Below are 14694 nucleotides of genomic sequence, written 5' to 3'. Positions count from 1 at the left end.
TTCCCTAATTAAGGATAAATGAGCAAGCACCCTTCCTAGAGAACTAAAAGGTCTTCTTTTCAAGTTTAATTTGCAGCACTTGGTGGAGGATTAAAGTAATCTAATTAAATGGCCTCATTTAAATTTTGCAGTCACCTAAGAGATGGTAGACAAATGTGAAAAGGGAATTATCCATAAAGCCTGAAAGTTAAATTAGCAGCTTTCTAATTTAAGTTTTTTTAATTTGGAAGATTTCTTTACAAGACTTCAACATTTTTGTTACAGATGGGATATGATTTGATGGATCTGCAGCATAATGCTTGCTATGAATGAATTCATCATGATATTAAAAGCCATTTTTTATGCATGAAGTTAGGTTTTTTTAAGTGTTCCTTATTGTTTTTACTGTATGTATTTACTTTGATGTTGACATTTGATATTAAAGCATAATGGTGTTTTTGTGTGCAACACACAGGTACATTGTAAGCAGGTTTCATTTTATGGATATGAATATACGAATGAGATGCTGTGGATGCTTTTCTTATTAGATTGTGTTGGCCATAGTGTTTTTGGGGATGAGTCTAGTATGAGACGCCTAAGTCGTCGTACAGGCACATACTATGTGTAATGAGTTAAATAATCTGCTGTTGCTAGAGGGGAAATACTTGTGTGCTGCTTCGTAGGCCTAGATGTGGGTTATGTCTCTGGTATGTGAGAATCCACTTAGTGTTGGAAAACTCTGGATTGGTGTGTCTCTAAGTGGAAATGTGCTCTTCCAGTTGCAGGTTGTGGGTTCCGATATTGTTAATTAGGAGCCCCTAAAAAGTTATGTCTCCAAGTATATTTCTCTTTGTGTCTTATTAATGTATATCTACTTCCAAAAGTACAGCTCTAGGGCAACCTGTTTGTTTACAAAATCCTAAGGGTATTCCAATTTGCATGAATTTAATGCCACTTTGATTTTTATCATAAGTGTTTCTTGGTGAGGTCTTGCAGCTTGAGGAGTGACTCACTTTAAGGTAGTGCTTGCTGTGGTTACACAAGGTATTTTCTGGACCTTGAATAAATATAATGTTACTTGCTGTGTGTTGATTCTCATCATGATTGCTGTGGGTTAAAAATTTTCATGTTTTTAGCTTTTTTTTCTTTTCAGTCCTGCCAGGTTGTTTGTAGGTCTGTCAGAAGAGAAACACAAATAATAGTTTCAGGGAATAATGTATAAGTGATTGAAAGTGTGTGTTTTTACGCCATTGTAAGACCAGTGAGTGGAACTGATGAAAACGTAAAATCCAGACTAGCAAAAGCGAGATGTCCGTTTATGATGTCTTGAAAAAACCCAGACCTGGTCTTGCAAATACAGAATTTAACACGAGAGTAAAACTTGTCTTGTGTTGCAACATTTAACCTTCTCAGGTCCTTGGTCCCTGAATTGCAAGTCTTTAATAATAACATTTAGACAAATTCTTTGTATTGTGTAGCCAGGCAAAGCAGCAAACAAAGTGCTGTGCAAAAGGGTGATAAAGTTAGTTGTCCAGGTAGTAGGATGTATATGTAGATGAATGTAAAAGAAATTAAAAGCAGTATATAAAAGCAAGGAGATGGGATTTTTCTGAGGCAAAGATAGATCTGTAAAACAGATACGGTGTTATATGAAATAGACTGAAATTACACAACTGCAGGCTGACGAAGATGAAGTCTCTGCATTCCAAGTCACGCGGAAGGGAGTGTAATTCAAGATACAAGGGAATGCATGAATGCTCAAATTATCTCCTACTCTTGTAGCTAGGGTCATGTCTTCGTGTATCATGGTACAAAAGTAAAACTTTGGAATTCACTTACCAACACTGCCCTTATGCTACTGTTGCCCTGTACCTCAAGTTGTGCTTGAATAAGGTGACGACCAAAATAGGCTACAGTTTCCATGCAAAGAGGTAAAAAAAGCTACTAGTGTTCATCTTGAATTGGGGATATCAGTGAGATCTGGAAAAAAAAAGCTGTGGTGACGGTGGATGACTGATTTTTTTTTATTATTATTTTTTTTTTATATCTCATAACATAGACATTGGGGAAAATGCAAAAAGTAATTTTCAGAAGGTTAGCTTTTAGTCAGATTTTAGTAAACGTATAGAGGCAAACATATATAAACTTATTCTTTAATATGTGATTTATTCATGTCTAATTTTTTTTCTTTTTCTTAGACTCAAGCACTCATAAGGACCAATGTACCCAATAGCTCATGGAAGAAAAAAATCAAATAAAGACATCCTTGGTTTCCAGGCTACCGAAATATGGAACGAAAACTTTAGGAAGTGTTTTGCAACCTATGCCAAATGGGACGGCTGTTAGTTTACCAGGCAATAACGGTGGCAAAAATTTCAGCAAGCACAATGGCACTGTTCGCATGTCTTCCTTTTCTTTCAACTGGAAAAAATCAAATAAATATCAACTTCATGATCAAAATGGGAGAGAGACCAACTCTAAATATAACAGTAATGAAAAATTAATTGATTCTGAGAAGTGTTCTCAGTCTCATGGAGCATTGGGTAATGATGTGCTCAGGGTGGGTTTGAACAATACTGCTTCAGTTCCATCAAAAGCAGCCAAGCAAACCAATATGTTTGTATCTTCTGCCGAGGAACTAAACCCAAAGTCTTTGCCTGGACTCTCTAGTTCAGCAAAATTCGCCAAAGGTACCCTGTCAGGAAGGACCTCGTATTCTGGACTCAATGCTCCAAAATCGCATTTAAATGGGTTTTATGGAAATAGGCCGGTTGTAGGCTTGCAGAGACCTAGAGCTAATTCCAGTGCCACAAGGACAAGTTCAGGAGAAAGCCTGGCACAATCTACAGACAATAGCAAGGCTTTTTCCTGTGAAAAAATGGTAAGATCACAAAGTTTTTCACATTCCATTCAGAATTCTTTCCTTCCCACTGCATCTTTAACCAGGTCACATTCCTTTAATAAAGCTGTGGATCTTACAAGGCCTTATCCTAGTCAAAATCTGGCTTCCAGGACATCTCAGAGGTCAACTTTGTTGTCAAGAAATGCACGTCAGTTGGATGTACCCAATGGCAATGAACCGATGAAGTATGGCTTCACCAGGCCCTACTCTGGTGTGTCTGCTCCGTGTTCAAAGAAGCCCCCGCTGTCAAATGGATCTGGGTCAGCACCTTCTTTTGGTTACAGATTAAGTCGGCCTTCTCTGCTGAAGCCTACCAGGCAGCGATTTGCTGGAAATATCATTGTGGATGGCAGCAAAAGTACAACTCCTGACACGTGCATTGTGGACAACTCTGACATTTCAACAAATATTAATAGAGCAATTGAGAAAAACAGTATTAGAGAAAGCAATGCTCAAAGAGCAGAATCTGATGAGGGCCTGCATGAAGGTGCGGGAAGGCATGGGTCAAAAGTCATGTGTATGAGTGATGATGGAGATGAAATATCTATATCTTCTTTGTCGTCCTCTGAAAAAAATGATTTGAGTGAAGACTTCAGTGATGATTTCATTGACATAGAAGACCCAAACAGAACTATACAAATACAGAAAAAGGAGAGCTGCCTTAAGGAGTTGGAGCACAGGAGTATATCGTCGATAGAGCCGTTCACTTCTCTCAAGGAAGGTGGAGGATCTTGCTGTAATGCTGATGACTGGCTTGATATAAATGTGTCTGGTAAATACTTTGTTATCTTCCATTTGAAACTTTAGGTACTAAATCAATTGCTTGAGAATGAAATCTGTCTCTGTGCTTTCTCATTTGTTTTCTTACGGTGCTTTTTCTGCATGATAGTTGTCTCTCCCAAGTACGATGTTGAAGAGCTCTTTTTCTTTGAGATAAGAATGAATAATACTACCTTCAACCAAATTTGCAATATGGTTGTAGGATTCCTCATATCCCTGCTTTGCCATTTGTTTCTCTGGACCGGTGATCTAAGAAACTTTCTCTTCCCCCCTGCCCTCTCCACTTCTGTAGGCAGAGAACAGCTGTAACTGTTTCTAAGTAGCGGCAATAAGTTTAGGGCGTCTAAATGAGCTAGCTTAGGAATGTCACTGGTGTGTTGTTTTTTGTTTTTCTTGATGCAGGCTATATTAATTCTTTAAAAACTAGTGGAAGAGACAGAAGATTTTTTTTTTTAAAAGCTGTGTTTTCAAGTCTCTGATGGGCTTCTCATAGTTCTTGCTTGTTTTGAATGAAGGTACAGTTGAAAGATTGGACCAAAAGGATGTACTTTTGGACCCACCTTCTAATATTTTTGAAAGATACAGAATTCTAGAAAGTAGCTTTCTTTGAGTGAATTAGTGCAGTATAAACAGGCTAGCAAAGATGTAGGTTGGGAGCATATTTAGTTGTAGCTACCAAAGCAGTTTGAGCTTTTCCCCTCCTCTAGAATGAGTGAACAATACTGTAGAATGCTTCCCGATATTTCTGTTACAGTATGGTTTCAGAAAAGTTAATGCGCCAATAATACACATCTTAATAATTATTTTTTCATGCTGGGCTGCTTTTGGAATCTTGACTGTTCCTGTTTTCTTTAAGCAGTGGATGACAACAGTGAAAGCACAAAGCATTCTGCTGAGAATGTGATCTCTCCAGAGATGAATTACAGAGCTGGGTCCTCGTTTGAGCTTTCTCCGTCTGACAGCTCTGATGGCACTTACATGTGGGATGAAGAAGGGCTGGAACCTATTGGAAGTGTCCACCCATGTGGAAGTTACGAATCTTCAGAAATGAACAGCATAGTATGTATTTATATATATAACTTGCATAATTACAGTGATTTGAGTTTTTTTGCTTACCAAGTATATTTTTAAAGCAAAATTAATGTATTTAACTTGATAATTATTTCCAGTTTCCTCTGTAGTTGATAGCTTTTTGAAAATTCTTGTTTAGGAATTCCTGTTTCTGGACAGCAGTTTCCTGGTTAGTGTGTTTACATATATATTTTTTTTTTTCCTTATTCTCAAGTTAGGACAAAATAGATCCTTCCTTATGCAATCTGATGGTAGGGCTCACAAAGAATAAAGGAATTAATTTCTGCAAAATATAGGTTAAGTGTCTCCTAGCAGTCTCTAAACCTAGGAGTGAAAAAGCAAGAAGAAAAGCTGTTGCCTGACTTCTTTCATTGTCTTTATTTCTAGTCTGTATAGGACTCTTTTGAACTGAAGTTTATTTCGATTTCTCAGTTTGTTTGTTGAAGCATAGAATCTTTAAGGGAGATGCGTGACTGTAGCTCACTGTAGCAGGACTCTTTGTATGTCTCAACTGTGATACACAAGATGCAGCCTCTCTCTTATTGCTGAACTTAGAAGTGATCTGCAGGAAAGCATTCCGTCTGAAGAACAGATGGAAAGTTGTTGCGATGCTGTGACCCATCATTGTATTCCTTTAGGTGAACAGGCTTTTCAATTAAGCATCTCAGATTTTACTAACAGAATACTAACAATCAGAACTTCTAACAAAAAGAATTTGGTATAATTAATGTGTCGTGCTTCATGTGTTTTGGGCATGTTGAGTACTGCGTCACTGCTGCCAATTCAGGAACGTAGATACCAGTTTTGGTCTTAGGCAGGGTTTGTGGCACCTACTCAGACTTTATTTTGTAATTTTAGTAGAGTTGTCTGCTGTAGCCCAACAGGAGAAGAGCGGAGATTCCTCCTGAAAAACTGGCATGGCTATGTAATTACATTTTTATGTGTAACTACATACAAATTCCTGATATGTTTTCAGCTGCTTGTGGTGGTGCTTGCTTTCTGACCTCAATTACGGTGTTAGGATGTAGTGCTTAAAAGAGTTTCAAAATGGTTGTTAACTTTTTGTGGCAGTTGTGGCCAACTTGGAAAAACAGTTTGAGACTTTCTCAGTGTGAGCTTTGTAGCTTTAGTGATGTTTATAGCGGACAAAAAACGTTCCATGTAGGCCACTGTAAAAACAAACACCCTTTTCCCTAGACACATGCACACAGGTGCCAGGGAAGAAGGGAAGTTTTTTAACTTTGTCCTTCATAAATTTGAAAGAGAGACATTTTTGATACAGTGTAATTTCTCAAGCAAATGAAAGACACTGATATTTTTGGACTGCATATCTAGGTTTTTGAATGCATGTGACCTCTGTGCATTCAGTTGTGGATGTTATGAATTTTTAGTCAATTGATGTTCTGTTTGACAGAAGCTGTTTTTTAAGTCTTGTGGATCAGAGGTATGTTAGAAGTTTTTGATGTTTTTGTTCACTACTTCTGGTTTACTTCCTCCTTTATTCAAAGTAAATAGCTTTTAGAGAGGGCTTAAAAATGGACGAATGAACTCACTAGATTTTGAGGAGGTTGCAAATCTCACTCTTAAATCTAGAAAGTCATTTGTTTTTTCCACCTGTTTTGATTTTTATCCTGTTAGTGCTGTTCCAGAATTATGGTACTTACTGTACTGTGAATTTTTACCTTAAATGTGAGAAACATCGATAATGCATGTGGTTTTAATATTTATTTTTTTCCAGAAATGGTCAGTCTTGTTTTTGAAAGGGAATTGTAGCTCTGAAATTTTTATTGAATTGCCTTTTACTGGTGGGGGTTTTTTTTGTTTTTTTTTTTTTGTTTATTTTTTGTTTATTTTTTAACCTGTACTTGTTAGTTCTGGCAGAAAGCATGATATATTTGACTTCTTTAATTTGGAGATTAATAAATGCTGATAGTTTGTAATGTGAAGATGCAGAAGAATTTCTGATACAGTTTTTCATTATTTCTGAAGAATTATGTTCTTGGTTAGATTAATGTAAGCTTTTGTTCCATGTTTTTCTCTGCAGGCAATGAGACAGGTTAAAAAAATAGAATTGAAGGCACTGAGAATAATTGTCGTGATTAGTCAGCACATCAGATGTTCTGATTGCTGGGAGATGTGATCAAATTATACATTTTCTGTCTTGTAGTTTGATGAGGGTAAAAGCAGTTAGTATCTGTGATAAGAGTCGTATTTAAGAATTTTTGAGTGCTTGAGCTAATGCCAGCCTGATGGCCCTATGGATTTAATATTTCCAGGGACACCTCCAAAGCTGATAGTTGGTTCTGGAATTTCTGTGGCATTAGGCTGGTGAGAGTAGAAGCAATGCAGCTAAATAACAATTCAGGTAATTAGATGGTAATTGATAGTGTTTAGTGCAAAAAATCACTTTTGGTTGTGTTTTTTTTAATCTCCATCCTGCTGTTGTGTGGTCAATCTTTTAAGCTGTATCATCTTTATTATCAGCAAATATTAAATGCTTTCTTGAACTTTTCTATAGATGGCAGCGCAGCTCTTAACTGGATAATCTTGATGTGTTTTAACCATCTTTGAAATTGCAAGTTTTGCAGAGGAGATTTTAACTAGGCTTCTGGAATGGCAGCCAGAATAGGAAGACAATGGAAGGAGCTTGCTGGCTCGAGCTTTTTGCTTCTTTTTTGGGAGAAGAAAAGCGGGTATCTTCTGGGATTCTTAGTAGAGCTTGGTTTTAAGGACATCAGCGAGGAAAAAATAAGTTTGGCCTCTTTTAGGACAGTACTTCTGTTCTTCACTAATGGAGCCAACAGCTGGGGACAAAATGTGTAATCCAGTGTTGGAGGTTTAGAAGTTATACATAAATAACCTCTCTTAAAAAGATGCCGTGGGGACTTACGGCTAAGTAGGATGTGTGATTTTTTGACACCTTGTCAGGATGAAAATGTTTCTATTCTTTAATTGTGTAATGGAAAATAACTTACTGCACTATCCCTATTTTTGTTTCATTTCTAGTTTTGAAGGCAGCAAATTAGTTAATGTTCTGTAAGATTTAAGTTTTTAAGCATTCATTTCATTGGTATTCTGTATACTCCTTTTAACAACTGGTCTTTGCTGCTGAGCATCAAATTGCCGATGTTTCTGCCCAATTCTGTGTTAGAAGGCTGATGCAGAACAGTTTGATGGCTCTGTAAATTAGCAACAGAGGCAACATTTGTCTAGATGTGTTCTCACTCAATGTTCAGCTGTACTGTTTGTTCCTGTCCTGTGTTTTTTCTTACCTATTTTAACATCTAGCATCTACTATTTCATGGCAGAAAGCTGCTCAACAATGTAATGTACAACTTCTGCTGTGTTTTGTCTGTGGGATTTTTTTTGTTGGCTTTTTCTTTGTATTTATTTATTTTTAATATAGCTTTTCACCGATTCTGTTGCTAGCTAACTTTTGATCAGGGACCAAGTTAAGGGTTGTAATTAAAATGTCTCTTTGTTTCGCTGCCACTGAGTGAGTAGCTGCAAATGAAGCCTGTATTACAATTATTATAAACAAAATAGCCTTGCAAACAAAATTAGAAGATTACAGAAAGGAAGGGGAAAGCCCCCAAAATACCAAAAGACAAACCTTAATGTAGATCTACACATTTACTGGATCTCTAGGTTTAAATTATGCTCATGATTGTGATGCAACTGTCTTCATTATACAAAAAAAACCTTTAAAATCTATGGAGCCAAGCTCAAACCCAAAATTTAATTTAGAGGTTCAGAGTTCCTGTAGATGAATTCTGTTTCACTGGGGAGGGAGAGACTGTATTAATGTGTTACTTGCCTGTGCCTATTCAGGTAGCAGCTGAGAGGGTTCTCCTTCCGCCAGTCCAAGTCTAGTTGTTACGCTTCTGAAGGACCAAATGTCTGATGTCTACAATGATCTTCGAAACAGCTGCTTAGGACTGAAGTAATTTTACTTCAGAGTGCAAGAAACATAAGTGTTATTTTTCCTGTTCCTTGGCATGAGAATGTGGACTATAGTCTACTGTATTGACCTTGCTGCTCTTTTGCTTTCATTATTTTTTGTCTGGAAATACTGTTCCAGGTACATACGAGCAGCATAGTCTAAAATGTGCATCCGAACTGGAGTCTCTCTGGTCTTTTGCTTATCTTTTACTGTAGGAAAATTTGAGCTTGTTTGTTCTCTCCTGTCCACTGTATTAAGTAGGCACGTGAGAATCTTATGCTTTACTATGTGTTTGTTCAGAGTGAAGCTCTGAATATTTTTGGAAGGTCAAAGTTCTTACTTACATTAAGGATAGGATAAATAATACAGTTGTTATTGTGTGTTTTGTTCTGAGGTTTGTGCTTTTTTTGAAAGGCACTATGATAACAGTGCATAATAGTCTGCAAGAAGTAAAAATTCAAACTGAAAATATTCTGCTAGCTGGGGTTTCTTAAGCATTTTCTAGAGAACAAGTTACTGTGTTGTGGCTTTTTTTGTTGTTTGTTCTTTTAAACCAATTTCATTTTGCCTGTTAGGCTTAGACAGAAAACTTTTATGAGTGTTCTTTGTATTACCAGGTCATATCAAGACCCTGTCTTAGAAAAAAGACAAAAGAGATCAAGTCCTCTGACCCTTTTTTCCTGTAGGCTTTAATAACAACATGACTGCTTGTGCTATGTTAATTTTTACTGAAATCAAGCCAGTATTCTGGGTATATACAGAGTGAGCATCAGTGTAATTATAAGGATATAGGATTATAGAATGATAATTGAAATCTGTCTTGAAGGGACAGATGGGTTTTAGCTGCTTTGCTGAGAATTTAATTGCTCTTGGGATGAAATCTGGATCTCGTTGGAATGAATCTGTTTTGTCATTTATTGACATGTGGCCAGAATTATAGCCGGAGTGTGAAACACACTTTTCTCTGCTTCGTAAGAAATTTTTGAAATCTCCTAACATTTCTTTGTTGTTTTGTTTTATTTTTTAATTTTCTTTTCCCTTTGTGATGAAACTTGTGAAATGGCAATTCTGAATAAGTTTTTTAAGTTTTTAAGAGAAAAGAGGCTTGCTAAAATAGCGTTGTTTAATTCAATCATTGATTTCTTACTGAATTTTATTTACAGTAGCTTAGTGAAAATTACCTTAATTTTTTAATAATTTATCAAAATGACCTTACAGTAAGCTTTAAATGGCCAGTTTGACTTCTCAGATGAGTAGTTTATTATATTAATTCAGACTTGTAATACATATATTTCTAGTAAGTTTACCTCTATAGAGTCTTGTATCTATCTCCCTTTTTTTTAATCGCACTTTCTCTTCAGGTTGTCGACACCAAAGCCATTCTTCTTGTTCTATGAGAAGCTAAGCTTTTTAAGTTTTGGACTGTTTTGTTACAGCTATAATAAAAATACAAGCAAAAGTAAGCTTAAGATAAAGTATGGAATAAAGCAGCTATTCAGATCTCTAAGAATTGTTTTAAAATAGTACTTGGGAGACTTTTAAGTGTGGATCTTCTGAAGGTTACTGTTTCAGATAAGATATCTTGTGCCCATTGTGGGATTTTTATTTTTTTGTGTGGAATTACATAATACTATGATAGAAGTGCTGAAATTATTTTGGAAACAGTACAACACTAGTTCCAAACAGGTAAACCCTGTGTTCCCGTGCTGTGCTAGCAGCACTATATAACAGCCATTGGAAACATTTTCAGCACAAATTTTTTCTGAATTAAAAGCAGTGTTTGCAGATTGAACACAATTTTAGTAATATAGTGAAAATGAGTTGCTTTCCTATTAAGTTTTTGGTAAGAAACAATGGTTGATTTATTGAGGCATTCAGTACAGAGTATTTAGAAATTCTTCTGCTTCCATCTTCATCCACTTAACAGGGTGTAGTGAAATGAAGTATGTATTTTTTCTTTACACTGGCATTTCTTATTTTGCTATAACTTTCTAAAAAGAGCAGCCTTGAAAGGAGCCCTTCAGGTGCAAGCTATTTAGAAGCAGCACACATGAAAAGCAGTTTCCTTCTAATGAACTAGTGGAAATTTGATTCTTTTTTTTCTGCTTTTCATGTTGAAAGTGAAGTGTCTTAAGACTTTAAGATACTGAAGGTAAATGTAAAAGAAAAAAGCAAACTGCTTTGATATAAAATCTGCATTTTCATATGAAAGAATATATATATGTATTTTATTATTGAAAAAAAAATTCTTAAATTTACTTACATTTTTGTGGTATCTTTAAGTAAGCCATTACTGAAACCCCTAGATTTCCAACATCTAAGGCTTTTTTCTCCTCACTCTTGTATTTGCTTTTCAGTCTGTAAGTTCATAATAAAAGCTTTCATTACTGAAGATGTTCCAGTCAGGCAAGACTTATCTGCCATTGCATCTGTGTCTCTCTTTTTTGTGTATATGTGTGTGGTTTTTCGTTTGTCTGTTCCTCCCCAAAAGAGACGCAGTCTGTTTAATATTTTTATTCACTGGTGGGTTGAATGTTCTTGCTATTAGTATAGAAAATACTTCAGTGACTTAGGAATAAAGATATGCCAACTGCTGATCTGCTGTGCTTTGTGACCTTGAGTGAGTCTTATGCAGTCTTATTTCTCTTTTTTTAGAATAATGGATGAACTAAAAATGAATAGTAATAGTGTTATCATTAATATGTATTACGTTGTTGATATATTCATGGTTCAGTATAGCACAATAAAGATCTTTCGCAAAGCGGAGGACAGCATTAAAAAAAAAGACTTTTGATTTGACAGTCTGTACTCAAGTGAATAGTGTTTATTAATTGCATTTCCTCCTTTGTTAAATATGTGTCTTTTGGCTAACAAGAAGGTTAAGCTAATATAGAGCATTAATTGCATTATGTGCTCCTGTGATGTTTCCTTAAATTAGTTTGTTTACTTCAATTGAGCACTTCTATAAGAACGGTCTGAATTTGTTCTGTATCTGAAACCAAAGCATGGTTTCACCTCAGTAAGTGCCATTCTGACTTGAATTCATTGTGATGTTAATAAATGCACACTTCTGATTTTGTTTGTGGATAGAATTTTTTTTTTTTTTAAATTTACGTCTTTGCTAGAGAATTTGGTAGAGCAAGGGCTACTGTGACTAGATGCCCAGTGCAGTTGAATGAAAGGAGAGGATGTTATTCTTGTGGTATAACCATATTTAATTAAATATAATGGCTCTGGTCTTGGGTAATCTTGTCATACCTATACTCATTTGGATTTTCAAGTAGCTTGTCTTTCTTTTGATACCTGAAGATACTGCTTAACAAACATGTGAGACCCCAGACATTTTAGTCTCTTGCTGCAGCCAAGTTTATCTGGCCACTGTTGTGACAGAACTGGACCCCGGATGAGGAGACTGGGCAACTTCTCCCTTGTGTGAACTGATAATAGAATTCATTAGTATATCAGAATGAGACTGTGAGTTTTGGTACCAGTGTAGGATGAGGTAGTGTTTTGTACCTATTATTTTAAAATATTCAAGCAAACTGATGATAAAGGCACTTCAGAAATCAGCTGATGCAGATGTGTAGGTCTGTATGGGCAATAACTGAAATTCTCAGTGACAGATCTGTGTAATCAGGTGCGGTCACACTGCACAAAGCAAAAAAGCTATCAGTGAACCTTCTGGGGAGTGACTTAAGACCAAACCCAGAGGGTGTCAGATCCTTTGCAATTTGCTTTTTACCTCTTTCTGCATTTCCCTCTGTGCCCAGCACACCAAATACCATTTTTATGGACGGAGCATGTAGCATCACTAATGTGGAATGGCAGTGTGGAGTTTCGTGTTTTCTGCTTCAGCCCAGAGAGTTTTCATTTGTTGCATTCATCACCAAAGAAATCCTGTCCTGCAGGATGGATTGAATAATTCATTGGTCCTTCACGCTCCTTTGCCTGAAAGCCTGACTTTTAGATTTGTAGGTCAATATTGTTCTTGGCAAGAGATATTGGAGTAGCCCAGGAAGTCTTCTGTGAGATTTTAGATTTTACGGAAGTATTCTAGAAAATGGCAAATACAACGTCTGAATTTTGCTTGTGATATAAAAGGATTTCTTGGAAACACGTTATCTTGGTAAGCTGCCACTTCTGCTGAGGATGTCTGTGTGAAAGAGCTTTGTTTTTTCTAACGCTTATCAAATGGTTTAAACTTCCTGGGATTGGAATCTAATACAGATGTCAGACGTGAAAGGTGGTTTTTGTCAGCATGCATCTGTGTGCCACTTATTGGAAGCTGGTGTTGCTAGTAGCCTCTATTTAAGCTCATAAGGCCACATCCAAGTTCCGCACTCTGTTGTCCTGACATCTTCGTGCCATGTTCCAAATCTGACAAAAACGATGCTAACTCACTTGAATAGTGCTATTCTAACGTCGTAGTTTTCGTTGGGTCATAATTGCTTTCATCTTTCTGGTATTGCAAGTATAGAAGTCTCTCACATTTCTTTTTCATATCCTCAGTTTCTAGAAACCTTTTGGTTATGCCTAAAAAATTATATTTGAGAAAGCCATTAGAGTGCTTGTTTCTGAGTTCAAAGCCTCCAAGTCAGTGTCACTTTTTTTGCATTTACTCTCCATTATGACCAGATTATATATCTGGACATATTAAATTAGTGGGAGAGCATCCTTGATTAACACATCCACAGTTAAACTTTTAGTAGAAAACCATGTAACTGCTGTGTAAAACTCAGTCTATAGTATTACTTGTCTTAGTACGGAACTAAGAGTACAAACTCGCTTCAGTACGTTCTGCTAGCAGGGCTCCTCAACCATTCTTTCAGCAGTTTGCTGCCAGACAGTTTTCTGCTTTTGGCAGAGAAAGGAAGTGGCACGAAATTAGAGACTGTGATTTCAGAGGAAACTCCTTCAGAGTGAAAATAGCCACCGTCAACCCTCCCACTGCTGCTCTAGTCTTCAACTTCAGAGCCTAACTGTTACAGCGAGGGGAGGTAGTGAGAAACTGAATTACTTAATGAGATGGCATTTCTGCCAGTGCGTGGTGTGATGTACGTGTCCCTGCTGTCAAATATTATTAAGAGGTTATGTGACTGCATTACAGTGCACAAACCTTTTGTGATGTTGGCTTGAGAGACCCTTGTCTCATTCTGTGAGCAAGCTTTTATGGCAAATTACCTTTTTTCGTTTGGGATGGGCAAGTGCGTATGCCTTTGAGAGCTGCTTGACTCAGAACTGACACAGTAAATCTCATGCTGCTTTGGCTGGTAACATCAAGTAAGGCAACTTCACTTGTAGTCCTGTCTCCTTGAGACTGGAAATTTAGCAAAGCGCCTTTTTTCCACATCTGAGATGGTTCTGAGCAAACAGCATTTTTGTGCTCTTGGTTCACGCTGAAATATATCAGCATTGTGTAGTGAGAAAATACTTCTGTAACAGTGCAATTAAGCGACAGGACGCTTCCTGTGTTGTTAGCAGTTCTTTTAGAAAGTGGTCAAAATAAAATTACTCAAAAAAAGTTAGGAGAATTGTTTTGGTTTTAATTAGAAACAAGTATATTAAGCTGACTGTATAAGAATAGAACAGATTAATGCTTTGTAACAAGTTGCACTCGGATTACCCCCAAAATTTACTTACATTTTAATTAAAACATACTACTACGGAGAAAACTTACTTGATCTCTGGGTAGGAGCCCTGCCCATGGTGTTTCTCTGAATTTTGAGGTTATGATTTGGTTCCCTTCCCAACTGGGAATTATTTGAAGCCTTCCTATTTTCCTTTAAGCTGAACCTCACACCTTTTCATGCAAGTGCAAGTCGAGTGAGAATCATTCACAATTATTTTTGCCGGTTAAGAGTATCTGTAGCAGTTACGTATTATTTTATAGTGTACAATGCTCCATTATTTGTAAGTAAACTGTAAAAGTGATACTTCTGATATCTATAGACTTCTTTCTGAAAACAGAGTGGAAGTGATGGGTGGAAAGGACTGCTCTGCTACTATTTACGCTTCCTGC

At 36.7% G+C, this 14694-nt stretch overlaps 1 protein-coding gene across 1 annotated transcript in view; it reads left to right on the top strand.

Moving 5' to 3' along the window:
• Window positions 1-2196: 2196 nt before the first annotated feature.
• The window catches only part of CCSER2 (coiled-coil serine-rich protein 2), a gene marked incomplete at its 3' end in the record, with an annotated part of 24017 nt that continues 11519 nt past the window's right edge, over window positions 2197-14694 (top strand). The window contains exons 1-2 of the mRNA XM_009867786.1: window positions 2197-3653; window positions 4521-4720. Of these exons, the coding sequence (XP_009866088.1) occupies window positions 2216-3653; window positions 4521-4720 (1638 nt within the window). The remainder of the gene's footprint in view (window positions 3654-4520; window positions 4721-14694) is intronic.

Source organism: Apaloderma vittatum, unplaced genomic scaffold (genome assembly GCF_000703405.1).
Source record: "Apaloderma vittatum isolate BGI_N311 unplaced genomic scaffold, ASM70340v1 scaffold3334, whole genome shotgun sequence".
Lineage (NCBI taxonomy): Eukaryota > Metazoa > Chordata > Aves > Trogoniformes > Trogonidae > Apaloderma > Apaloderma vittatum.
This window is presented reverse-complemented; position numbering and strand designations above follow the sequence as displayed.